Raw genomic sequence first — 25,676 nt, forward strand, 5'->3', positions numbered from 1 at the left:
TTGTCTTTTGAGTAGTTTTTTATTTGAATCATACAAATAAAATATTTTTGATTTTGAGGTAAATAGTAAACCTAAACAGTCAAAAAATGTGTTTCAATAGAGTGAAACAACTTAAAAATATTAGAGACTGAAGTGACAATGTTTAGGTTTGAGAAACTGAATGAGTCATGGTGATAACATGAATATATTATTAGGAGTGATAACTTAAAAACATCAACTCCATTTCCAGTGTCAATTTTGTTAGTTTTAACAATGGTTTCAAAATGATCAGGTTCATTGAACTTATCAACAATTTAAGTAGCGATTACTTCAAATGTTTGTTTGTCAAATTATTATGTTTCAGTTCATCAACTTCCTAAAAAAATGAGTGTGAATAACTTCTAGTTTAGAGTAGTAATTACTTAAAATGTAGTGTTAATTTCGTCAGACTAGACGAGAGGAAATATGGTCATCAACTTCCTAAAAAAATGAGTGTGAATAACTTCTAGTTTAGAGTAGTAATTACTTAATGTTTGTTTGTTGAAATTATTTGTTTTAATGTTGTTCATTTTTTCAAAGATTTGGAGTCTTAAGAGCTTGTCTGACTAATGTAACAATAACTTCAAATATCTATTTATCACATTATTCTTTTTAATTTTATCCTTGTCCTTAAAGATTTTGAGCATTAAAAAAAGTCTCATTTTAAGTAGAAATTACTTAAAATATTTTTTAACATAGCTAAATATTTTGAGGTAATCAGTTTCATCAAACATTTTGAATTCATTGAACCTGTTGGGGTTTACAGTGCAGTAATTCATTTAGCATGCATTCACTGTGTAGGTGTCCAGTCTGAATACTATAGCCTACCTACACATTTAAGCTAATTGATCTAATACTGTCTCAGGTCACCTCACCTCAGTCTGTTAGGTTAGATAACCACACCTCCTCAACCATCACCCTGAACACTGGCGTACCACAGGGATGTGAGCTGAGCCCTCTCCTTTACTCCCTCTTCACCTACGACTGCACACCTGTACATGGCTCTAACACCATTGTCAAGTCTGCAGACAACACTACGGTGATTGGTCTCATCAGCAACAGCGATGAGACGGCCTAGGAGGAGGTCCAGCACCTAACATCGTGGTGCACTGACAAAAACCTGGCTTTCAACACCAAGAAGACCAAAGAGCTCATTGTGGACTTCAGGAAGTCTAACGCTAGCACACACACCCCCATTCTCATCAACAGGACTAAGGTGGAGCGTGTCACCAGCTTCAAGTTTCTGGGTGTTCATATCTCTGATCTTACCCTGATCAAGAAGGCTCATCAGCGTCTCTTCTTCCTGAGGAGACTAAACAAGGTCCACCTGTCTCCTCAGATCCTTGTACCACAGCAGCAGTATCCTCACCAACTGTGTCACAGTCTGGTATGGCAACTGCTCTGCCTCCAACTGAAAAGCACTGCAGAGGGTGGGGAAAACTGCCCAACACATCACTGGTTTCTCACTCTCACTCCCATCATCAAGACCATCCAGTAGCGATGCTTGCAGCATCATCAAAGACAGTTCTCACCCCAACCACAGACTGTTCATTACATTACATTACATTTGGCTGACGCTTTTTAACCAAAGCGACTAACAACATGGTAAATGTTCACCCCACCCATTACAGGTCTCTCCGCACCCGGACCAACAGGTTCAGATACACATACATAGCCATATTCTACTCTTATAATACAACTACTACTACACTGCACATATGATGTTCATACATTGTTCATACATAGCCATATTTATTCTGCTCTTATAAGGTTACTGCTAATACACTGCACATATTTATATTTAATTTATATTACTGTAGACCAAATGTATACTACTACCTACATTGCACCATATCTTGTCCTGTTTATGCAACACCTGTCTATACTTTGTCACATTGAATGACCTCTGTGTATGAAATGCGCTATATAAATAAACTTGACTTGAATTGACTTTGTATATCATATCACATTGCGCTTTTCTGTTTATCTTTGTACTCCGCACAATAACAAAACAGTTGAATCCAATCTAATCTAGAGTGTGAACCTGCCTTCATCGATCGACAGTTCCCACAAACTTCACATAACATCTGACTGTTTTATGTAAACCAGCAGGGTTATTCCTTTACCATAAGAAAAAATAATAAATAAATAAATAAATAAAAATGAAAAGGTGAGATGGCCCATCTTTATCTGTCACCAAGGTGAGCTAACTGAGACTTCTCTCTTATCAAACACAGGTTGTGTCTTTGCACAATGGCATGCCACTGCATATATCAGCTGCTTACAGTAGATTACTTTTTTTCTTTTCTTTAGTTTCCTGAAGCAACCTGTCTGACCTGCTGATTTGGTGAGGGCCTTTTCTGCCAGTGCCTATTGTTAAGACAGTTCAGCACAAATAAGAAACCCAATTAAGCGATAACTCATATTTGAATCATCATACCACCATGTGGGGTATGGAGGCTGACATGAGCAGTATCTAGCCTAGCCATGCCATGAGCTTTCCCCTTCCAGGAAACTCCCCAAACCTGTTCAGTAGCATTTCTTGGCTTTCTCGCTAGACCCTCCCATAAATTATTTGGCGGTCTGCTCATTCAACAAAGCAATTGTCAATCGAATGGATGACTGCATTACAATTACAGTGAGACATGTTTACTGAGTAAGATTGACATGTTATGATAAGTTTATATGTAAACAGCAGAAAGGCACCTTGGAGAGAATACAGAGCTGCCAACTCTCACACACTGAGAGTGAGATTCATTCATTTGATTGGCTCAACACGCTTTTACACCAATCAAATGCGTGAGGGTTGGCAGCTCTGGAATATATGTATGGGAATATATAAATTATAATTAAGATGTACTTGCAAGGAGCACTGGTTGAATCATAGCCTGATATACAGTAATTTGTTCCTTTGTTTGTTTGTTTAATATTATTCTAGGCTGCCTTTTTAAGAACTGGCTAGGTACAACGGATGGAAATTAGCACTCATAAGCTATCTCTTAAAACTGACTTACAGCTTTTTGCCTGTTAATTAATGAGCATTGGTTGGCATGTTTTAAAAATGTACAAACAGTAGGAGTGGACCGGGGTTTTTCCTCTGTGGTGTTCCTCAGGAATTATCATTAGGACTGAGGACTGCATTCCTATCATGCTTAACCCTTAGGGCTGAGCTACACCAGGCGCGTAACTGAAGCGTTCCGTTCGCGTTGCATCTGCTGCAACAATTAGCTTCCATTATAATCAATGGAAGTAGCTACACCAGACGTGACAGTGGGGCGTACGTTCGAAAAAAATAGACCATTCATTTAAAATGGATATTACGCGTCGCGAACGGAACGCTTCAGTTACGCGCCTGGTGTAGCTCATACCTTAACGTCTACATGTTCACCTTTTTCCTGTGCAAACCTTTTTAAAAAAAAAACACTTTCTGGGCCTTATGACATGCAGTCTTATGACATGCAGGTAAGGCATTATAGATATTAGGTTTAACTTTATCTGTGGCTGCAAGGGGAATGAACTGGCAAACCCACAAGACAACACTTTGCTTTTGTCACTGGTTGGTTCTCTGTTCACACGGGATTACTGTAACATCAGTATAAAATTGCAGACATCCTGAAAGTTTAGGCCATGTGATTCTGATTACTGACACTCTAATTCTGTTTGAATGCAACCTTTGTTAAAAAGAAAGGAAAATGTCTTACGTAAAGGAAAATGTCTTACGTAAAAGAGTTGGTTTGACCAAAAATCATCAGAGCATACTCTGATGAAGACATGTTTTGTCGCAACGCGTAAGCTTTTTAACTATAAAAAGCAGTGTGCCTTTGCAATTTCTTGGTCAAACCAACTCTTCAAAAAGTATTCCCTTGAAACCAAAGAGCACCTGCTTTCGAGAGGCAAATCAGTGACAAAGCACTTCCGACAACCAACCTTTTTTGGTATTTGAAGATATTAAAGGAAAATATGTTGACCTGTACCCTGAATGTTTAATGAATTTGAACCTTGTCTCTCATTGTTGGGAGGGAAGAGAAACAGTACTGCAGAGAATGAGCTATTAAGTGAACAGATTAATGGCAGTTCTGGGAACAATCCCTCACACGCTGACATAGCTCATGTAAGAGAAGAAAGGCTGGAGACTGGAGAGACAATAGGCAGCTCAGTGTACAAAGGCATGCCTGTCTGGGCTCAAATATCAACAATCTACCCATCAGAATTACATGACCTGCCCACAAAAGTGTGACACCGGACATGGCCACGCAGGGCTTTTAAAATGACTGTATTGCTGTCTGGACTGTACCAGCACTACTGTTAAGCAGAAGAGCCTGATCAGCTGGAGACTTCGCTCACTGCCTTGCACAACAGACAGACTGAGGAAGTCATTCGTCCCCAGGGCCATTGAACTGTTCAATGCTTCACTTAAGGGAAGAGGAGAAATAGACTTCTCTGCATAGTCTGTCTGCCTCTTCACCACCTCCATGTCTTGAACTGTCTGTCCACTAGCCACTTTCTACCACTGTCTTCTGCCTCACTGTTTGCGTGCTATATTAGCACATCTGCATAACCCCTCCCTCCATGCCACAGCCGAACTGTGGTCACACTTATACCTTTCTTAATATAGTTATATAGATATATAGACTTTATTTTTGCACTGTTTGACTTATTCATTTGCACCATCACCATGACACTCATTCACACAGAGCACCTTACCTTACCTTACGCACAGAGAATCACAGGCTCAGTCCCTGCCTCAGTCATTGCAAGCGCATCTTGATTGATTAATCACCCACTATGTGTTAGAATTAATTTAGATTAAGTGTTATTTAGTATTATTTGTATTTTAGTATATTTAGTATATTCTTTATCTTCTATTGTCCTTATTGCTTAGTTGTGTTTTTTATATTATATATGTAACAAGGTGGACCTTAAGTGTGTTGCAGGTGACCCAAATAAATGGATAGGAACAGAGAGCTTTGGTCAATAATTTTTGCTTTTTATTTCTCTTTAACTGCTCCAGGAGGGGGAAAGGAGACTTGGTCAGGGAGAATGTCAGAACAGAAACAAACAATAATAGCTCAATAAACTTGGGGATAACACAAAGACAAGGACCCCTGGGTACAGCTGTGACTGTCTTTTAAGCACTAGTTAGCAAAATACCATATGCCGTCGCTCGACTAGGAGGGAACAAAACTGTGCTCACACGCACCCACAAGTGCCACTACACTGCAATCATCAGGAGTGAGTAATCAATCCCACTAAAGAACACTCATGAAATGGTTTGAAACCCACACTGGCCACTAGGGCATATACTAAGAAGGAGCCTACTGCTATACAGGCATTGGCTATCTAGCAAAATTACAATTGGTCACAGCTAGGAGGGGCAAGGAGACAAGAGGAGACAAATAAAAATAATAAAACTCAAACCAGTAAAAGGGAGAAAAATCAGGAGGGGAACATTAACTGAGGCAGCCCTCGAGCGGATGGTTAAGAGGGCTGCTCAAAAACACTGGCCGACTAGGCCAGTGCCGACAGGGTAGGAGAAGGGAAAAGCAGAAAACAAACAAACTGGGGATGAACAACCAACTAACTCAACCTGACCATAAACCAACCTAGCGCTGCTACTTGGCGTTGGAAGGCACAATAATGGGCTAAGGACAGAGCAGGTCACCACTAGGGAGCATACAATCAAAAAAACACAAACTAAATTTAATCAGGGGAAAACAGTGGTCAGGCTGTCATACGGACAGCCAGCTGTGATCTATAGCAAACAAGAAAACAAGATTTTACTAATAACATACATCATCTTCAATTATCACATACATGCCACAAGTCATAATTTTACAGTTATCAATACAAAGAACTTTTAATCAGTACAAAATGTATGCACTTAAATCTTAAAATATAAATAACATACAAATACACATTTTTCTAAACCCATGTAGCAACCCCAATCATTATTGCATGGTTAACTGGCAGTACAAGTAAGCCATTGCTGCCTACCTTGGCCTTGTTTGTGCTATGGGCAAGAGGCCCGAGGGGTCAGAGTGGAGGAGGGAGGGCGCGTCAGCTATAAATGGAAAAAAAGGAATATTGAGCCAATGTACAGGGCATAGCTAACGTAAAGGCAGGGCCTGGTTACGGCAAGACAGAACAGCTGTAGACGTCATTGCTGCGCTACGAACATTAACACTCAACTATGCTACTTGCTAGGCTCATTAGCATGAATCGCCTACCTTGATGAACATGGGTAGTCTAATAGTCAAATGTCGGGTGAAATAAGGCAGGATTCCAGGGAGCTTTTGTCACACTGCAGTGAGATTGGGCCATACGGAACAGCACAATCAGCCAACATCCTTAAAAACCACCATAAAGCTAAACAGTATGAATCATCCCCCCCCCCTTACCGTCACTAACCAAGCAGCCCAAGGTTTGTTTGTTGGTTAGCAAGAGAAACAAACATAGCTAAAGCCCATCGACTACGATACTGCAGTTCAAGATGAATCACAACCGCATACGTTAGCCTAGTATAAAAGTCCACCTACCGATGCCCAGCGTGAAATAAGCACAAGAAAACGCTCCTGTCCTCCAGAGTAGCCTACTGCCAGCGACGGCAACTTTCATCCTACGAGCCTCACAGAACACCATTATATTTCCAAGGAGTGATGGGCCCATTGGCTCAGTGTCATGTCCACAGGTGGGCACAATTAGTGTGCGCCTAATCAGTAGGCGTGCTCACATATACTTTTAATTACTTTTTCTGCTATTAGTGAATGTGTGTGTGTGTGTTGTCTGTATGCTACTGAGACCTTGAATTTCCCCTGGGGATCAATAAAGTATCTATCTATCTATCATCTTGCTCCATCCATCACTCCCTGGTGTCTTGGACGGATGGTGCCACATGTTTGTGTAGGAGTGTTCTTCAAAATGGACAGTCCACAAATATAATCAAACTGGTCCCATCGGTCAAGCTCAGCTAAATGCTAATGGTCCTCTACCTGTACATTTAGCATGTGCACTCGCTCAGAAACACTAGTGTTCACACACACATTCCCAGAGCAGTGAAACACTAGTGTTCACACACACATTCCCAGAGCAGTGAAACATTAGTGCTCACACACACATTCCCAGAGCAGTGAAACACTGGTGTTCACAAACACATCAATCAACAACGCTGCTTCTTCTACGCAGAGGTGAGCTGGTGGATTTTGAGCTGAAATATCAAACAATCCGCCATCAAAATCGCGTCCTCTGTCTGTTAGTGAACAGAGTGGGACTTTGGAGATCTTGTATGGTGGCATGTGTGTGTGTGTGTGTGTGTGGGTGGGAGTGATGGAGACATTAGGCTGTTAAATGAGTGGGCCATGGAGTAAATGAGAAGGGGGGGTGAGTAACAGTTTCTGTTCAGTCAAGTATACAGTCTACCCCTTTCTGTGCTTTTATGAAGAGCGTGAGAGATACACTGTGTGTGTGTGTGTGTGTGTGTGTGTGTGTGTGTGTCTGCGCGCACGCACGTGTGTGTGTGTGTGTGTTTGTTTGTGTGTGTTTGTATGGATGTGTGTGTGTGTTTGTATGGATGTGTATGTGTGTGCCTGTGTGTGTGTGTGTGTTTGTGTGCTTGAGTAAGTAGGCGTGTGCAAATGTGCCTGTGTGTCAGTCAGTTGCCTCCTGTCTCCTGAACTTTAACCGGAATACATTTTCACTTTTCAATTCAAAGCAAAGTTTATTTAGTCATAGACTTTACACAATTCTGTAAGTAATATGGTCTACAGTAGAAAACATTATCAAAAATAAAATAAATAGAAAAATAAATATGTTCTCTCACATAAAACAATACATTTTGTATTGTGCATATTTGAAATATAATAATATAAATAAATATAAATAGAGGCACCATGTATATAGTAAACTTATTTTCAGTAGTAAATGTATCCGCTCTATGCCCTGGGTTTGATTGACCGCCGTCTGAGCTGCCGTCTCCGGCGGAGGGCGAAGGTGGTTTGGTTTTTGGAGGCCTCGCCGAGAGAAGAAACGCGGTTGTAGACCTTCTTCAGCTCAAAAATGGCTTTGCGTTGGACTACCTCATCACTTGTCTGTGGAGAGGAGGAAGAAACAAACATGCCATGTCAATCTTAGGTAGCAGTTTTGGTACATGTCCCCAAAACATCTTTTTTTTTCCCCAAAACTCTTTTTCATGAGTTGAGCTGTAATAATGTAACCAGTAAGTATGAGATGAGTATGTCATGAACTAAACCTCTTAGCACAAGAAGAGTGGCCAGACTGTGAGTATGTGTACAGTAACAGCACTTAAAAGTAGTTCACTTGACGCATGCACAGAGGAAAACTCTAGCAGTAACAGTTTTGCAAACTTCTGTTTAAATCAGCTTTTTCTTATTTATGGTCATGTCATATTTGTATGTACTTAATATAACATTTCTACTCAATAAACCTTTTTTCTTTTTCTTTTAGTGAATGCTTCTATGATCATTTTACCCCAGTTGGTATAGATATGGCATAGGTATATTATATCATATACGGCAGTTGTAGGGCAATGACAGATTCAATCCTATCATTACACTATCAGCCATACTGTAGGTCCAGCATGTTCAAAGTAAAATGTAAAGACAACACATGCCATGTCTGCAGACTGGTCAAGTCACTGCTTGCATCGTGCTCTCCAGCATACTTAGATCTGCCCCTTGGTACCAATGTTGATGTAAGTGGGACTACGCCTATGGCGGGAGTGTGGTAGATTGAAAACTGATATGTTTTGTCTCTTACATTGATGGCTTGCAGCTCCTTGAGGTTATTAGTGAGGGCTTCCAACTGTTTCTGTGTTTCATTAAAGTACATTGTCTTCAGTTCCTCCACCTTGCTTCTCAGGTAGTCCACGTCATCCCTTGCCTTATTGGCCTGCATCTTGTCCCGCAGATTGGTGAGAATGTTGTCGTAGACTTTCAGTGTTTCACCTGCCAGAAGCATCTGGATCTGAGTCTGTTTCTGTAAAAGAGAGTGTGTGTGTTTATATATCCTCAGTATTATAACGTGATGAGTGATACTTAATGAATGAATGAATGAATGAATGAATGAATGAATGAATGAATGAATGGATGGATGAATGGATGAATGAATGAAAAGCTCAGATGAATGGCTTACCTGTAGAGTTTGGTTATCCAGCTGTCTGAACAAAGCACCAGCAGGAAAGGGACCTCTGTTGGCCTGTATTGGAAAAGAGTTTAGCAGTTAAAGTCTGATGGCTCAAAATGTAGATAAGACCAAACCGTACGATCATTTCCTAACCCCTCATGGGGTACATTTGCATCAAACTAGAAGGCACCTCAGTGGCAGTCAGTGCAGTCCCTGTACCAGTGTTTTGATTTGGAATGATGACGATATCTATCCAAATCCCTTTTCATTGGCTTTGAGAGGAAACCATCTATCTCTCACATGAAACCCACATGAAAGCCAACATATTCAATATGACACCATAAGCTCACTTTCCCTTTTTGGTTCTACTTGGCCTCGTCATCTTTTGAATCTTGCACTGGGATAATACAGGCCTGCTCTTTAGAGCTGACAACCACATGCCATGCATTAGGCTGGTCTGTGCCAGGCTGTGCAACCAGTCCAGTGCAACACCTAGCTCTCAGACAGAGCAGCAAGCCTCCCCCACCACACCACAGTCAGTTTCGAGACCAATTATTAACAGCAGACAGAGAGTGGGAGGTGGGTTTGTTCCACGTGTTTACACGTATACACAATTCTGATGAATTAGGCCAGAAGCTATGCTTCCTCTGAAAGACGAAAATAGATGTCTGCACTGCAATGACACACTGTTCAGTTGTCACAGTCACTACACAAGGCTCACTTCTATGAGTGAGTTCACCTACAGACCCCATGGATCAAAGGTATGCCCCCCCCCCAACTGGTGAATCGAAACATCTCAAACTTCTAAAATCGAGCTCTCTGATTCATGCACGAAGCCATGACATCTTGAGCCCTGTCTCTCATGTACCTCTGTGGGCGCAGTGACCGATGATACTTACAAAGAATTTATCCACGTTCTTCTGTTTTGCTTCCATCTTTTTGGAGAAGTATTCCTTGTTGCCCATAACCTCTCCTGCCATCAAACAGATCACTGCCCAGATCAATGCCTGCTTTAAGTGATGCGCTACGGTCGCCATTGTATCCCGCTGTCTCACTGGTCTTGTTAAACTCCCTAAAGTCTCTGTGCGTTAATGCTTAATCAACGGCTCAGCTCGACCGACCCACCCTGTGCTCTCAAGAGACTCACTTTGACTGACTGATGTCACTGTTTAAGGCTCTATTTATATGTAGGGGAAACAGAGAGAGAGAGAGAAGAAGCGTGAGATGTGTTAACCAGCGCTGAGAAGTAAGATAGGTGTGAACTCTGTGGGTTCCCCCGTCTGAGCGCAGCGAGTTTCCTTTAAAATGTGCCATGCTGACATTCAGAGGTGCCATTGCTGCACTCAGTTGAATCACCCCACTTCCACCACCTCTAGGAATACCTGGGGAAGCCTCAGGGTGGGGCTGCACAACGTAGTCTGTGGTCGGAGGGGGGGGGGGGGGGGGGGGGTTCTGATGGATGGACGTACTGATTTCTGTACCGCCTACATTTACACACATTTACTGTACATGTATTCATTTAGCAATTTAGCAGACGCTATCAATCGCTAATCAATATTCAATTCATTAATACGTTTTATTATTTATTAACTCCCACCCACACCACCCGTTGAGGTAGTTTCCCAGCGACAACAGCAGTTTGAGGCCTAGTCACTAAGGTGCCTGATGTTGGCCTGCTGCCAGTGCTGCAAGAGGAAATGGTGGTTATCATCGTTCAGCTTTCTAGTAAAGCTGGGCAACTATATTTTTCTGCGCAATTGAAAGTAACACATCTTTTCTAAGTGAAGTCCTGGGTGACATCATTGCAGATTATTGTGTCATTGGCCTGATCATGCAAAGAAAATCCCAGCCAAGAATTTTCTTTACGATATCTGAAATTGCTACACATTTAACACAGTAAACACATTTAATTTAAATCAAGAAATGTATCTTACCTATTATAGACTCTCATCTTTTCAAGGCCAAGGTCAACTTTAGACCATTTCTTTCCTCTAGAGGGACATGCTGTATATGTGTGGTATGCATTTTTGTATCTGCACTTAAGAGAACAAAGGCATTTATGGCATATCAAATCAGACTAAATAATAACAGTCACACATTGTCATTAAACACAAAATTGAGGTAAAATTACCTTAATAATGACCTTATCTTAGAAACGAGCGACACACCCAAGGCATTTGTATCAACTTGGGTGTGGGTCCCTTTTTGGGAGAAATGAAACAAAATGACACACCTCTTCACTTCGCATGCACAGTGCACACTGCATGATTAGTGGGACAGACTTAATGCAAACCCTCTATCTAACCTGATATAAAATATCACACCTAAAAACTAATCTCTGTATTGGTTGTCTGCACATCTTTTTTAAAATGTCTACCTCCAACACACTTCTAAATTAAAAACATTTGTATGGGTGCGTTCGTACTCTAACACACTCTAGCGCTTTGAAACCATTCAGAGAGTATTGTTGGAATTGTAACGTCCCATATTGTTGGAAGCGCCCCATTCTCAGAGCATCCTGAGTTGACTCTGGGCACTCCAGCTGAAGAGACAGAGCGGCCGAGCATGACGTCAGTCTAACTGAAAACAGTGGCAGAGGGTGTTTTGAGGAAATAGTACAGATACAGTCTTTTTAGGAATCATAGACCAAAACTAGTATTTAAACAAAATTGAATGCATAGTGTCACTTAATGAAACATAAACCCCCATTTCAATCAGTGTGTCAACAGAGTTTATATAAAGTTGGAGTGAGGCCTAAATCACAGTGAGCAATTACTGTACCATACAAGACTCACAGGCCAGACAGACAGACAGAGAGAGAGAGAGAGACGAGAATAGAGAACCATCATTTTGAGGTTTCCTTTCATGTGTGTGTTTGCTGAGACAGCAGACACTGGCACTGTTGATCACAGGGACTCGCTGTGTGACTGAGTACAGTAGGTGTGAGGTGTGTGCACATTCGCCTGCACATACTTGTAATCCATACGTGGCTACGCATATTACCTATGAGGCGGCTGAAAAAGCACTTGCAGCGACTGCTGTCCCTCACCAGCAGGGTGTAGGCGGAGCCCCTGTCTCCATAGGGATGCTCTGGGAGCCCAGCCCCACCTCCAGGTAGCTCAGCTCACACAGATGGTGCCTGGACTGCTTCTGCATCCAATCAGATGGCGGGTCTCTCTAGAAAGACAGGTGAAATACCCAATGACTGGAGTGAAAATAGATGCAGGAAAGAGGGTGCAGATGGCAAAAGATAGGGAAGATAGCTATATACTAAACAATTTGTAGTACAAATTTAAATGTTTCAAAAGCTTCCAGTAACTTCTCAAGTTTGTATTTTAAAGCCATCTTAAATCTTTTCTATTTTGACTCTAATGAAAATGTGAGGTCAACTACAGTAATATGTACCTGTCCCCCTGACTTTTTAAACACAGGATAACTACCCAAAATTTGCCAAAGCAAAACTATTTACAATAGTTATTCATAGTGTTGTATTAGTCAATACTGTAATCAGTTACACCCAATAAAAGTAAACTCTTGTATCCTGTCTATCTCTTATCCTCTTTTATAACGGCACTCATAATCAAACTCATTTATTGCAAACTCATTTATTGATAAATGACTGTAATTTGAGCACATGCTTGATTCACCCAAAGATATTCTCAGTTATGCCTCACTAAATCAAGCACAAACTCAGACAGCCGCTAACTCAAACAGATTCAGTCTTCCTCTGGCTCGAATCCATTCCAGAGGGCAATGTCATCCATCCCAGAACTAGATCGCATCAGGAGCTTGACATCCCAGATAGGCTAACAGGCTCCTTGTGTCCTGACCAGGCTGAACCAGAAGCAGGAGCAGAACTCAGACAGCTGTCAATCAGCAGGCCCAACAACAGATCTATAAAAAGTCAAAGCAACACAGCACAACACAACAGCACAACGATTAACCAGAGCTAGTGCACATTTGCAGATACGCCGGAGCTATACAACTGCAGCACAACATATTTTGTCTGGTTGTAGGATATTAAAATCCTTAAAAGATATTAAAGTTTGGCATCATGTTACAGCTAATGATATGTTACAAAGTATGCTATAGTTTATTTGGTTTATAAATTTACATTTTAGGCTACTGTTTTTTCTTGCCATGTTTTTTCCACTATTTCAGTCTTGTGGCCTTTTTTTTATGAAATTGCAATTGAAAGGAACTTTTTATTGGATTGGTTACAATAGAATACTCTTGAGACAGATAACCCAACCACAACACCTACTTAAAGGCCCCACTTCAAAAACGCTTTGTCGAAATTATCCAACATTTCCACGTGTTACAAAAAGTAACCATGGATCGATTGTCACTTTCTTTCCGAAGTGGGCCATGGTCTACCTGTGATATCATTCAGTGGTGTCTTGCTGCAGACGTCATCATGCTTCTCTTTTTGTCTCTGTCTATGGAGCGTTTTCCGGGTCTGTGGCTTGTAGTGAAACCCCATCTAGTCACAGGTTCATCGTTGACACGCCCACACCTCCCTCAACCGACCCTCCCTCATCAGCTGTGTCACTCTCGCTGAGTCAGACTCATTCCACTCTATGGCTTGCCCCTTGGAGTTTACTCTCAAAACACCTCATCATCACCTCTGTGGTGCTGAAAGCTTCTTAGTAATGGAGAGAGGAAAATCTTCCGTCACTCTGCCAGACATTTAGCTACCTGTGCTATGTTGCGCTTTGTTTCTTTTGGATCCATCAGAACAGATCAACTTGATTGGTTATTTTTTTATACACTGACATAATGTGTCTCTCACTTATTCCTTCTCTGCACTTATGATTGTGTCTATTGTGTAACACATGGAACAATGTGGTTGCACTGCAACAAGTTGCCCCATGTATTGCCTAAAGCAAAACGTTGAACATTTTATTTAATTAATGCATTGACAATGTCAGAGACTTGTCTCTACTTTGTACCGCTTGACAAGTTCAGTTGTGACTTTTTGAGTGCATCTCTGATACAGTGTTTAGGCTATGAGATGTAACAGGCAGGTCAGCATAGTTGATCTGTTGACTGTTTGCAGGTTATGGCATGTCTCGTAGGCAGAGAACAACTGAAAAACTCAAACACTATCCACTTAATCAACAGAGTCAGTGTACTGATGAAGGAATAGATTAGATAGATATGGAAGGTTTGCAAAGTGATATCATGCTCCTTTTAAAGAGTATTTTTGGTACTTTCAAAATAGAAAAATACAGTTGATTTTGATACATGGTGTGGCTGTGTATTTTATAGTTTATTTTGATACATTTAAAATTAGGGTATATTTGATATTTTATTTTAAAATACATTGATGTATTTTTGCCCATCCCTGCCAACAGCTAGAGTAGCCATGCCGCTACAGTGCTACACTCTGTTGGCTGCAGTGCTACCTAGGGCTGGCCCTGATGCAGGGTACTGTCAAGTAGTGAAGTGATATGCAGGTAGCCAATGTTTAAATCACCTAGCTGAGTTAGACAGAAGGCGAGCCCTGCTCGCTCTGTTAAGGTATGTCTGTCCCCAGGGGCGGAGTGGCAATCGGGAGGGTCGGGAGTTTTCCCGGTGGGCCGGCTGAGGAATGTGTGCGGTGTGGGCCGGCCCATACAATCTCTGTCGCGGCCGTGAGGCGTACGCAGCCATCAACATTTTAAATAGATTATGAATAATCAGGGATAATCTTCGTAATTTACGTTTTGGAGGTATAAGAAGTCTAACCAATATGTATACCACTCGCTCACGGTCTATAGGTCATTCATGGTTAACCTGCACACTCATCTCTCCCATGCTGATTGTGCTGATTTGTGTATGCTAGCCTTCATTTGTTTTTATCTTAATTCATTTTTGTCTTATTCAGGCTTTACAGAACTTTCATGGTCACAAATAAAAAAAATGACAATCTTATTTGTTTGTTTGTTCTTAAATTAACGTAGGCCTAGGCTAGACTGGGGGATGTGTTTCTGGTTTATCCAATGAACCGATTGCAGGTCAAGTCTATTTACAGAAATGTAGGGGGATAAATGAGCGACCCCCTCGTCTAATGGCATGATCCTACAAGCGATCAAGATCGTGGAAAACTACAGGGTTTTTGACAGTCGACGGATTTTGCGTGGTTTCTTGCTGTTACATGGATGGAAGGCAGAGTTAGCGGAGCTAAAGAATTGACGTTATTGCTAGGTGGAAACTAGCACAAGCTAGTCTTATGTTGATATGTAGGCCTAGCCTAATGACTAATAAGTGGGCCACTCAGGCTGATAAATGGTTTGTGGAACTCGTTGGAGTTGGAACTGTCTATATGTAAGCCTATAGGCCTACTTTAATAGTTCTCTACAAACCTCAAAGTGCCTGGTTTTCCAATTATTTAATTACCTGTGTTATTAGGTTGGCATTGTCTGTAGGCTAGGCCTACTTCCTTTTTTAAATTTACACAGGCAACTATTGGAGTGCTATGATACCCAGATACATGTCCTTACGATGCTTGAAATTTCCATCCACACAAAGCTGTTTTTATACTGCACTTAAATATCTACATGTATAGTTCCTTACACATTTATTGAAAGTGCCTGGTTTGTGGTTGATTGGCTTGTTGTATTGCATTATTAGTATTTTAAATTGACATATATTTTGTTTGTGCTATTGATGTGTGTGCGTGTTTGTTTGGGGGGGGGGGGGGGAGCTGGGCCGCTGCCGTCAGAATTTTCCCGGTGGATTTTAGTGCCCCACTCCGCCCATGTCTGTCCCTCCCAAGCTGCGTTAAAATGGTATGTTTAACAGCACCCCTGGACCCAAAATAGTAATAATGTTCACTGAACAAAGATTCTGAAAATCTCAAAACTTTTCCATCTCATATTTAATTTGAACAGATATTAGTGCTGAAACCGTTCAGAATTCTTCACTTTCTAATGACGAAAAAACGAATGTCGGCCATGTTTTTTGGGCACGCGAGCAACATGTTTTTGTTGTTATGTAACAGGGTGTGAATAGCCCAGTTGTGTGGCCAAGGCTATTCGTACCAGGGGTACGAATAGACACTCCGTAATAATATATCAATAGAATATTAAATATCAATAATAAAGAAATAAAGAAATAGGCCATAGATAGTATAAGTTATTGTGGGGGAAAATGTCTTGGATGAGTATATTTGTTTCATTTAATAGAATAGAATAGAATAGAATACATTTTAATATCCCAATGATGTAATTTGTTTTAGCACAGCATAGCCCAGTGACAGACAACTTAGATAATTAACTTAAATATGTTGGTTATTTGTATTTGCATTTTATTCAAATACAAAGAAATTTTATGTGAGAGTAAGGTATTTGTGTTTTTTTTTTTTTTTTTTGTCCTTCAATTTATGAGTATGGTGTTTGGTGCCTGGTTTCCCTAATGTATTAGTGCTAATTTCACATCTTGAGTCTGTTTTTGTTTATCTGGATGTTTTGCCTCATGCCACCCTTGAATTAATCAGTGCCTCACTAGTGCCACCCTTGTTAAAAATGTCTAGATTCGCCACTGTGCAGACGGGCGTTATAGGCCGACATAACACAGACAGTAATGGAGGACACATAATGCACTATATAAAACAGGCATTAAGAGAACAAAGGCATTTATGGCATATCAAACATCAGACTAACTCTAACATTAAACACAAAAGGGAGGTCAAATGACCTTAATAATGACCTTATCCTAGACACGTCTGGCACGCCCAAGGCATTGACAGTGAACTGCATAACCAGAAGGACAGATTCAGTGCAGACCTGATGTCTGTATTGGCTGTCTGTATACCTTTCAAAATGTCTACCTCCAACACACTTAGACTACAAATGTTTGTATGGGTTCGTATTCCAAGCACACTCTGGCTCTTTGTACGGGTCGTAAATGTTGTTGGATTTGTCATTTGTTGTCATTCACTGCTCTTATGTTTATGTTATTACTTCAATAAATCCAAAATTATCATCATCGGCCCAAACTCCCGTCCTATCTTGCCCAGACCTTCACTCAGCATCAACAGATCCAACTTCACTCCGTCCACCTACGCCTGCAACCTCGGAGCCATGTTTGATCCTACCCTCTCCTTCTTACCACTTGTCAACTAACTGCCTTCTTCCACACATATTGTAGGCCTCAGGTTCATGGATGCAAATAGACCTCTGAAGTTCACCTACAAAAAAGCTACAATCTTTGCCCATATAAGGAAATTGTAAATATAAATGTAAATCAGGTTTATAGGCCAATAATTTGCTCTCTTAAATGTATTTCAATTAATCATAAAATGGCCCTGATATGTCACTAGACATTAAGAAATCAAGAAATCATTAAGACATTTCAAATACTTATATCACTGACAACAGTAGTCCGGCCAGGATATTGTCATTTAAAAAGTGAAGTTACAGCCCTCAACTGATGTTGATGTTGTCATGTTGTGTTTTGGCCTGATGCGCCACCCTCCACCTATCTACTAATCACAAAGTCAGTAGTGTTTCGGCATCAGCGCATTCAGCCACCTCTGCAACGGTCGAGCCCTGAGGAGACCCAATGGAACCACCACTGCTGCCGCCGCTATGGTTCCCAGCAACCTCTGAAACTGTGCCATCTCCAGTCTCCTGCCAAGGTGGAACTGACTCGCTAGAGTTAAAAGTTTCAACACCCGCTGAGGGGTGAGTGAGGCAGACATTGTGACTAAATTGAGACGCAATCCCACAAATGTTGCCTCCTGTGTGGGAATGAGGTTGCTCTTGTACAGGTTCACCCTGAACCCCAGGTTCTGCACATGCTGGATGACCCTCTGTGTGTCCTGCATGACTTGGCTGCGACCTGGTGCACAGATCAGCCAGTCGTTCAAGTAGGGAAGGATCTTCATGCCCGCTGCTTGGAGGGAGGACAAGGCTGCTGCCACCACCCTTGTAAAAACTCTGGGCGAGAGAGACAGGCCAAAAGGGAGCACCCTGAACTGATAGGCCTGCCCCTGGAATGCAAACCTCAGAAACTGCCTGTGGTCTAGACAGAAGGGGACATGAAAGTATGCGTCTTTCAGGTCCAGGGAAGTAAACCACTCTTCCCTTTCGATGGACACCAGAATCTGTCGAGTAGTGAGCATCTTGAACGGCCGGACTTTTAAAAAAGCGTTTAACCGCCTTAGGTCGAGGACAGGATGCAGGCCCCCATCTTTTTTTTGGAATGATAAAATATTTGGAGTAAAACCCAGCATGCTCTGCGCCGGTGTTTACTCTCTCGATAGCCTTCTTCTCTAAAAGGGTTAAAATTTCTTTGTGTAAAATATCTGCCTGACACGGGTCTTTGACCACTGTCATAAGAACCCGAGAGAAGGGAGGTGGGTCGCCACCGAAACTGAATTCTGTAACCGTTCGCGACTGTAGCCAGCACCCACTGGTCTGACACACAATCTATCCAGCTGTTCAGGCGCAGCTGGGAGACTGCTTCGGCCGGCCGCCCTGTCCCGCTAGGTGAACCTACCCCTAGACCTTGCAGCTCTGGGGGGGTGCCGACTCTGAGACTGAGGCCGAGCCCCGCGGGGGGGCTGCTGCCGATATACTAGTTGCTGCTGAGGGCATTGAGGGGCAACAAATTCAACTCTCCTGGTCTGGTCAATCTCCCTGGCCCAGGACTGCTGTGGTGTGGGATTTGAGCCTCTTGGCCGATACCTCGGACCACCTGCTCTACTATAGGTCCGACGGACCGACTCCCTCGTACGGCGAGACTGCTCCGCCATGTCAAACAGGCCCTGAGAGCTGGGGTGAAACACCTTACCAGGCACCACCGGCATTTTAACAAGGTCCTTTCTCACCCCTTCCGGGAGAGAGGTCTGTGCCAAACCTGCCTGCGCGCCATCACCGCAGTGGACATAGCAGCACCAACGTACCTGGTGAGCTGGTTATGGGCGATAAGAGCCGAGTCAACCAGCGACATCGTGTCCTTATCTTCAGGGTCCAGAGACTTCCTGATCGCTGCCAACAAAATAGCCAGTGCACTACCAGATCGCGCCGCACAAGCTGCTGCATTGTAAGACTGACACACTAGAGTGTCAGTTTTACGACACTCCTTGACCGGGCACCTGGGGTCTACAGTCACCCGAGCTGGCCCCAATGACGTGAGCGCTGCCATCTCTCTCTCAACTGGCGGCATGTCAGTCAGCCCGGAGTCTGACTCAAACTGGTCCTTTATCAAAGCGCGACACCCTGCATTAACCTGTGGTGGACCGGCAGGGTTGCCCCATGACCTTCTGAGCATCTGCAGATAATCTGCTGCAACCGGGACCACGGTTGCCGGACGGGCTATGGGAATGCCAGCCCAGACCCCTAGCGCTGGAGCCGGGGGTTCAACTGGCCCGCTGAAACCCACAAGTTTGGCTGCCGACTGGCTTGGCTGCTCGGTTCACTGGAACCACCGCCTGCAGGAAGGTGCCGAGCCTCCATCATGCCCATCCTTTCTGAGAGACCCTTTATAGCGGCCAAAATTTCAGAGTGGGATTCCGCTTGGGGCGCACGGGTTCCTCCCTGTCGCCTCTTAGTGGCAGGTGCCGCTAAACTGTGTGCCTGTGCTCTCTCGGGGGAGTGTGCACGCGCACGCTTTCTGTGCCCGCCAGCCCCCTGTCTGTCGTCTCTGACCAACGGCGGGAGAGCAGGAGCCATGGAGCCTTCCGGCTGCTCCAAACTCTCAGCCCTACACACACGCTCCTCCAGGGGAAGATCAAGTGCAGCTATGCATTGATTCTCCACATCTTCCCTCACATGTGCCACCCCTAAACAGGTGGGGCATTCTCTAGCTCCAGCAGGACTGGGAGGCCATTTTGCCTGGAAGAAATAGAAAAATACAACCGCACCAAAGTCTTCCGTTACCGTGTGAAGGGCCCAGACAGACAAGACTGGCGAGTACCGCTCAATCGGGGAAACGTGAAGGCCCCTAGACTTGTGGCCAAGCAAGCTGCGTACACACCAGGGAGATGCGAATAAACTCGAACGCACAAGCGAAGTCAGCAAGCAGTCAACAATCGACTAGTTGGAATAATTCAACAAATGTCTACAAGAATGTGCAGCGGCCTTAAATTATCAACAACAAAATTTAACCACACCATCCACAGGGGCACTAGGCACCTGTACCGAAGCAATGGATTGACTACGTGGAGTCTAATAGGGTTTCTTATCAACCACACACTTACCGGTCTCGGGTTTCAGCGAGAAAGGCAAAGAGGAAGTGGCTTGCTCACCCGGATGAAAATATAGGCAGTGAGCCAAGCCCCTCAGGTCAGTCACGACGTGACGTTGTTGACATTAGGTCTCGCGGATAGGTAGAAGGATGGCATCATTCAAGGTGTAGACCGTGGTGACGGTCTGAGGGAGGTCGAAATAGATTCTCTTCTACACTTTGCAGAATGCTTTCATCTCGTCGCTTAAGGCTTTGTCAATCCACGGGTACCTCCCCACCCACTCCTCCCGGTACCTGCACAGACGCTTTTGCTTTTTAGCGGCATGTTGGGGTTCCGGTACATCAGCCATGTCAAGGAATGAATGAAAATTAGCTAAAATCAGTGCATATTCGCGCCTAATTATAGAACGTCAAAAAAGAAACAAAGTAGCCGGGGCTGCATCCAGACACTTAGCTGCCGTCGGGGGCTGCATGCAGTCGACTCAACCTCTCTACGGACAGTTTTTTATGTTTATCAGAAAATAACTACTCAGTATTCTGATTGAGTATAATGTTCGGGACAATTAGGGCCGGATTCGGGATTCGGGATAAACGCTTAGATTTCCGGACTGTCCCGAATTGCTCAGGATGTCTGGTCACCCTAAGGTGTTGTGTGGCAACGTATTACTTGCTGACTTTCACTTTCGATGAAGTTTCATTGCGATAAGCGAACCAACTACTTGTGGAATGATATGAAAGATGTGTCAGAAGCACAAAACCTGTTGCCATTGACATGGGCGGATTATGAACTTTCGGGCCCCTGGGCCCAGATGTATTAAGGGCCCCCCACTAATTGTTTTATATGTGGGAGGGGGGTTTGGGGGTCCTCCCCTAGAAAAAAATGAATTTGTTTGATGTGATTTCCTGTATTCTGGTGCATTTTAGGGATGGCCAATACTAAATTCAATAAGATTCATAGCCTACATCCTGATTTGTTGATACTGAGGCAATGATTCCATGCAAAGGCTTGGGCTTCAGGGCCCCCTGACCCCTTGGGCCCCTGGGCCTGGGCCCGGTAGGCCCGTGCAGTAATCCATCCCTGGCCATTGACAGCATCCATTACAGTATACATTTTGCAGTGGTCATTATACAGATTTAACAAACCTTGGGAAGGCCCATTCATATGAACGTTGGGAAGGCCCCATATGAAATGAACTTTCTGCAGCACTCTTAAGAGCCGTATAATAAGTCATTATGACTATGACTTAGGGTTGCCAAGGTTTGAGTTAAGTGAGGGATTGGTTGGGGGTCAGTTGATGCTTATAAATGATTTATGTATTGTTTATGAATAGTCTCCAACAGGCTATCTAGACTCAGAATAAAAGCAATACTTTTATCGATAAAACCTTTGGACATTTCTTAATTTATACCGGTATTTGTATCATCAAAGTGACAAAAATAGGAAATCAATTCATACAAATAGAGACTCATTATTTTCTTATTTTTTATTAACGTAGCATCTGACAAACATGACATCTTTGAACATTGTACATAAGCATTCACACAATTCATCAATTCAGCTTTTGTTGGAATTATAAATAGAACATAATGACACATGATAAAGTTAATACTGTTGATTTAGCTATTAAAATAAATATGATCTGTTAAATTACATTAAATAAGGTACACTTACATTAAACACAGAGGTTTTTAAAAAACCTTTTTCCAGACCAAGCTCATAGTGGCACCCAGCACCATTAGGCCAAACAACAGGCCAAAAAAGCTATCATTAAAAGGTATGATTGACCCGTATAGGACCTCCAGCAGCGGAATTGGAGAGATGTGGATGAGTGAGTGTGTGTGTGTGTGTGTGTGTGTGTGTGTGTTCGGTGTGTATTGGGGGGGAATTCTATGGACCAATTGTAGGTGGCATCTAATTAGATTTTGATTGGGCCAGCTCTGTGGCTTTCTGGTAGACCACTTGAAAGTCATTCAGAGCCTTCAGCTGCTCAGCTGGGCTCCACTGAGGAAATAAATACACACAAAGGGAGAATGAGTACAAGGAAATGCATATACACACGATACACATATATGTATGTGCTTATTCATTAATATTATATTATATTATATTATATTATATTATATTATTATATTTCAGATTAGTTTAGATTAAATCTCTCTTTCAAACAATTTTGCATAGGTTTACTGCTCTATTGTCAGGCTAATTTAGCCTTCCTACAAGTTTTGACAAGTTTACCTTGTAGTCTGTGACCCTGGCCCTGATGTCCCTGAGCATCTTGAGCTGGTCGTTGTCTTTCTTTATGGTTGGGTATTCGTCCAGACGCTTAATGTAGTGGAGTAGGGCTTTGGCCTCATGGCTTCCCTGGCGGTCAGCTTCTTTGCTCATCTGTTTGAACAGGTGGGAGTAGACATCCAGCATTTCCAGAACCAGCAGCCTCTGTTCCTCCATCTGGTTAAGCAGACATTTACATTTTAGTATATATATATATATATATATTCAGCGTTGAGAATATCAGCCACGCAACATATGAGATGAGAATGAGAAAGAGAAAGCATGAGTATGAGATGAGAAAGAGAAAGTATGAGAATGAGAAAGCCATTTGGTTCCTACATACAGTAAGTGGCGTTATGAGCCTGAGAATAGGTAGAGATAGGTTCTCACTTATTAGTGCAGACAGCACACATTAGAATAGATATTGATGCCACTATTTAGAACAAAAAAACACATTTGGGAATGACAAGAAGAACTACAGTATGTGGAAAGTGATCTCAAGTGTTCCGGGGAGAAAGAGAGAGAGAGTCAGAAGAAAGAATGACAGATCTGGAGTGATCCTCATCTTTACCCCAAAATGTTTCTCCATCTTCTGCAGCTGCTCCTTGAAGATGCTGCCATCCACCTGTCTTTCTGTGTCTGTAAGGTTCTTCATGTGCTGGACACAACAAACAAGGCACCACAAATGAATAACAACTCTCTAAAAAGCCCTTTCACTTACAGCACATCGTAAATTCAAACCTTAATAAGTGAGTATTTCTATAGACCCTTTCAAGAGAGTTCCATTATCAGCATCATAGTTGGCCCCACAAGGCTTCCGTTTTAACATTCCATATGCTATCTTAATGCAGAGGAAGTAGATTGGGAACCAAATAGAATGTTCAAGCATTGTTTTTGGGGTCTATACAGTACTGAGTTCAGTATTAATAAGCACCATGCAATCGGTGACAGGAATAAAACTAATGCCTAAGTTAATGCCTAATTAATAAAGCTAACACCTGCTAATTCTTCCCCAGAACTACTCTGTGGATGCTGCAGCAGGGGCGCAGCTACCCATTTTTTGAGGGGTATGCAACAACAAATTGGCGCCCCCCCCCCAAAAAAAAAAACAACAACAAAAAACAACAACAACTAAAGTAAAACAAAAGGCCAATAATTTACAGAATTTATTAGTGTAAATTATTATTTTTTAAGAAATTCTGCCAATTTGAACTTGAAGTATTGTCAAATGGTGCATTGTCACTTTAAGACTTTAAGAGAGTCTAAACGGTTCTCATAACGTCCTTTTGCCAGCTGTTGCTCACAAAGGATAAGGCTGATCCAACACGGGCCTTTGTTTGCCACATTATCAGCACAATATTAGGCTATTAATATTAGGATTGTTAGGAAATGGAAACATGTAATGAGTTGTTGCTAGCGTGACATTTCTGTTAGCAGTTTGCCATTAAAAGTTCAGTATGAGCATGGTAGCCACCTAGCTATCTTAATGGAATAGGTTAATGTTTCAATCGGCATATGCTTAGCAAACGCTAGTCTGTTAACATGAATATTTGCAAGCCTCCAAGCACAGACATCATACTTTAAATCCTACCTGTTGCTTTTCACCATCCACTTATTTAACTACTGTCGCATCCCTTGACATGCCCCCACGGTGCTGCGCCCCTATGCGCCGCATATAGCGCATACCCACTTTTTGCGCCACTGTGCTGCAGTGTGACATAGGACCCTCTGACACACTGAAACAATACACCACAGGTTCCTGGTAGATGCTCTTATCATGGCCCTTTGTTACGAGTCAGTGGGAGGGCAGTGCCTGGAAGAGCAGGTAGCTCTACCCAACATACACAAGCCCCTGAAGCTCTGATGAGACCCATGAGGTCACTCATTGAGATTTCTAGGTCAATTTGGGGTTAGATGAGTGAGCAGTACCCTTCTGAAGCCCCCACCCCATCTTCTCTCTACCCACCACCCCCGTCAGCTTACTGTAAATACTACTGCAGCAAGGTACCTTGCAACAAGGTGCACGTCAGGCATGCAGGTTTGCCTAGCAGCCTGGTGCGTCTGTCTCTATGTGCACAAGTGAAAGAATGCAAGAGGATGCTAGAACACTAGTTGTTCTGAAATATTAGTCATGATGGAAGGTCATGACTCATAAACTATTAGGTTACCGTATGTCATTATGAGCAACCTCCCAGGATCCTTCCATTCTTACAAGACATTCTTGTCTTTTTTAATTAAACTTGCAATAAAGTGTTTATAAACAGTGTGACAAAGATTCAAAAATGGTGTCATACTTACGATTTCTTTCAGCTTTTTAATGTCTTCCACCATATTCTTTGGTACTGGATGGCAGTCAGTCAACGCAACACATGCCACCAAAACCAGTCCGCACAGCAGGGTACTTAAACTGAGACGAGATTCCATTTTTATCCTTGTTCTTTGTTGAGTATGATGATGTCCACAATCTTCTTGTCTTTGAGTTGGAGTAAGGAGCGCTGGCTTTGCTGTGCTTATTCTTCCCTGCTGTTGATGTCTTGGCCTTTACCTGTGAGAGTGATTCGGCATCGAGGAGGCCGTCGCTTTTTATGCATCATGACGATGACGATGAAGGAGCAGGGGATTCACTTGGGTCTTGGGGTTTGGGGTTTCTGTGGCTTCCTTCGAATGCTGCAGGTTTTTCTTTTAAATCGTAAGCTCTGCCTCTAAATGTGACTCAGCAGTAAGCCATTGGTCCTGCAGGCTCTTTCGGGGATCCCTGACCAAAGGTCCGACGCCGTTGCCATGGTGACCACAGCCAACCGGGCCTTCGATGAAGGAATTCCACGTAACGTTGACTCGTCATAATTTTTTTGGGGCTTACAATTTGTAGAAGCAAGGAAAATAAGTGAATCTGGAAACTTAAGGTGCATGCCACATTTTTGCGCTTTTTATAATTTTTGCCGCCTTTTTGAAGCATTTAACCTGTACTAAAACGCCTTTTTTGGATTGCACTGCACAACGTAGAAATTTAGTTTGAAATCTTTGATACATCACCTAAATGTGCAATGCATAACCAAGCCTTTTCACATCTAAA

At 42.6% G+C, this 25,676-nt stretch overlaps 2 protein-coding genes across 3 annotated transcripts; both read right to left on the bottom strand.

The window, feature by feature from the left end:
• Positions 1 to 7,831: 7,831 nt before the first annotated feature.
• On the bottom strand, positions 7,832 to 10,574 carry ifng1 (interferon gamma 1). The gene is made up of 4 exons (XM_042080080.1): positions 10,056 to 10,574; positions 9,166 to 9,228; positions 8,791 to 9,009; positions 7,832 to 8,102 (listed from the first exon to the last, which is right to left on the bottom strand). Exons 1-4 carry the CDS (start codon positions 10,191 to 10,193, stop codon positions 7,947 to 7,949), a joined length of 576 nt encoding a protein of 191 aa, XP_041936014.1. The 5' UTR covers positions 10,194 to 10,574; the 3' UTR covers positions 7,832 to 7,946.
• An 11,297-nt stretch (positions 10,575 to 21,871) lies between these two features.
• ifng1r (interferon gamma related) lies at positions 21,872 to 25,239 on the bottom strand. 2 transcript variants are annotated; one of them, XM_042080085.1, is made up of 4 exons: positions 24,902 to 25,239; positions 23,175 to 23,261; positions 22,568 to 22,780; positions 21,872 to 22,333 (listed from the first exon to the last, which is right to left on the bottom strand). In XM_042080085.1, the coding sequence occupies exons 1-4, from the start codon at positions 25,025 to 25,027 to the stop codon at positions 22,244 to 22,246; spliced, it is 516 nt and encodes a 171-aa protein (XP_041936019.1). In that variant the 5' UTR covers positions 25,028 to 25,239; the 3' UTR covers positions 21,872 to 22,243. The 2 variants fall into 2 exon arrangements, with proteins under 2 accessions (XP_041936019.1, XP_041936020.1); XM_042080086.1 differs by lacking the exon at positions 24,902 to 25,239 and adding an exon at positions 23,345 to 23,371.
• Between the last annotated feature and the right edge of the window lie 437 nt (positions 25,240 to 25,676).

This window comes from Alosa sapidissima, chromosome 23 (assembly GCF_018492685.1).
Source record: "Alosa sapidissima isolate fAloSap1 chromosome 23, fAloSap1.pri, whole genome shotgun sequence".
Taxonomy (NCBI): domain Eukaryota; kingdom Metazoa; phylum Chordata; class Actinopteri; order Clupeiformes; family Clupeidae; genus Alosa; species Alosa sapidissima.

Excerpts from the sequence above, each read along its gene's own strand:
- ifng1r (XM_042080085.1), bottom strand. The coding sequence starts at position 25,027 with ATGGAATCTCGTCTCAGTTTAAGTACCCTGCTGTGCGGACTGGTTTTG. Across the intron at positions 23,262-24,901 it reads TTAAAAAGCTGAAAGAAATC|CACATGAAGAACCTTACAGA; the intron begins GTAAGTATGACA and ends TGTTGTGTCCAG. Across the intron at positions 22,781-23,174 it reads AGATGGAGAAACATTTTGGG|ATGGAGGAACAGAGGCTGCT; the intron begins GTAAAGATGAGG and ends CTGCTTAACCAG.
- ifng1 (XM_042080080.1), bottom strand. The coding sequence starts at position 10,193 with ATGGCGACCGTAGCGCATCACTTAAAGCAGGCATTGATCTGGGCAGTG. Across the intron at positions 9,010-9,165 it reads TGGATAACCAAACTCTACAG|AAACAGACTCAGATCCAGAT; the intron begins GTAAGCCATTCA and ends TCTCTTTTACAG. Across the intron at positions 8,103-8,790 it reads AGGAGCTGCAAGCCATCAAT|ACAAGTGATGAGGTAGTCCA; the intron begins GTAAGAGACAAA and ends TCCTCTCCACAG.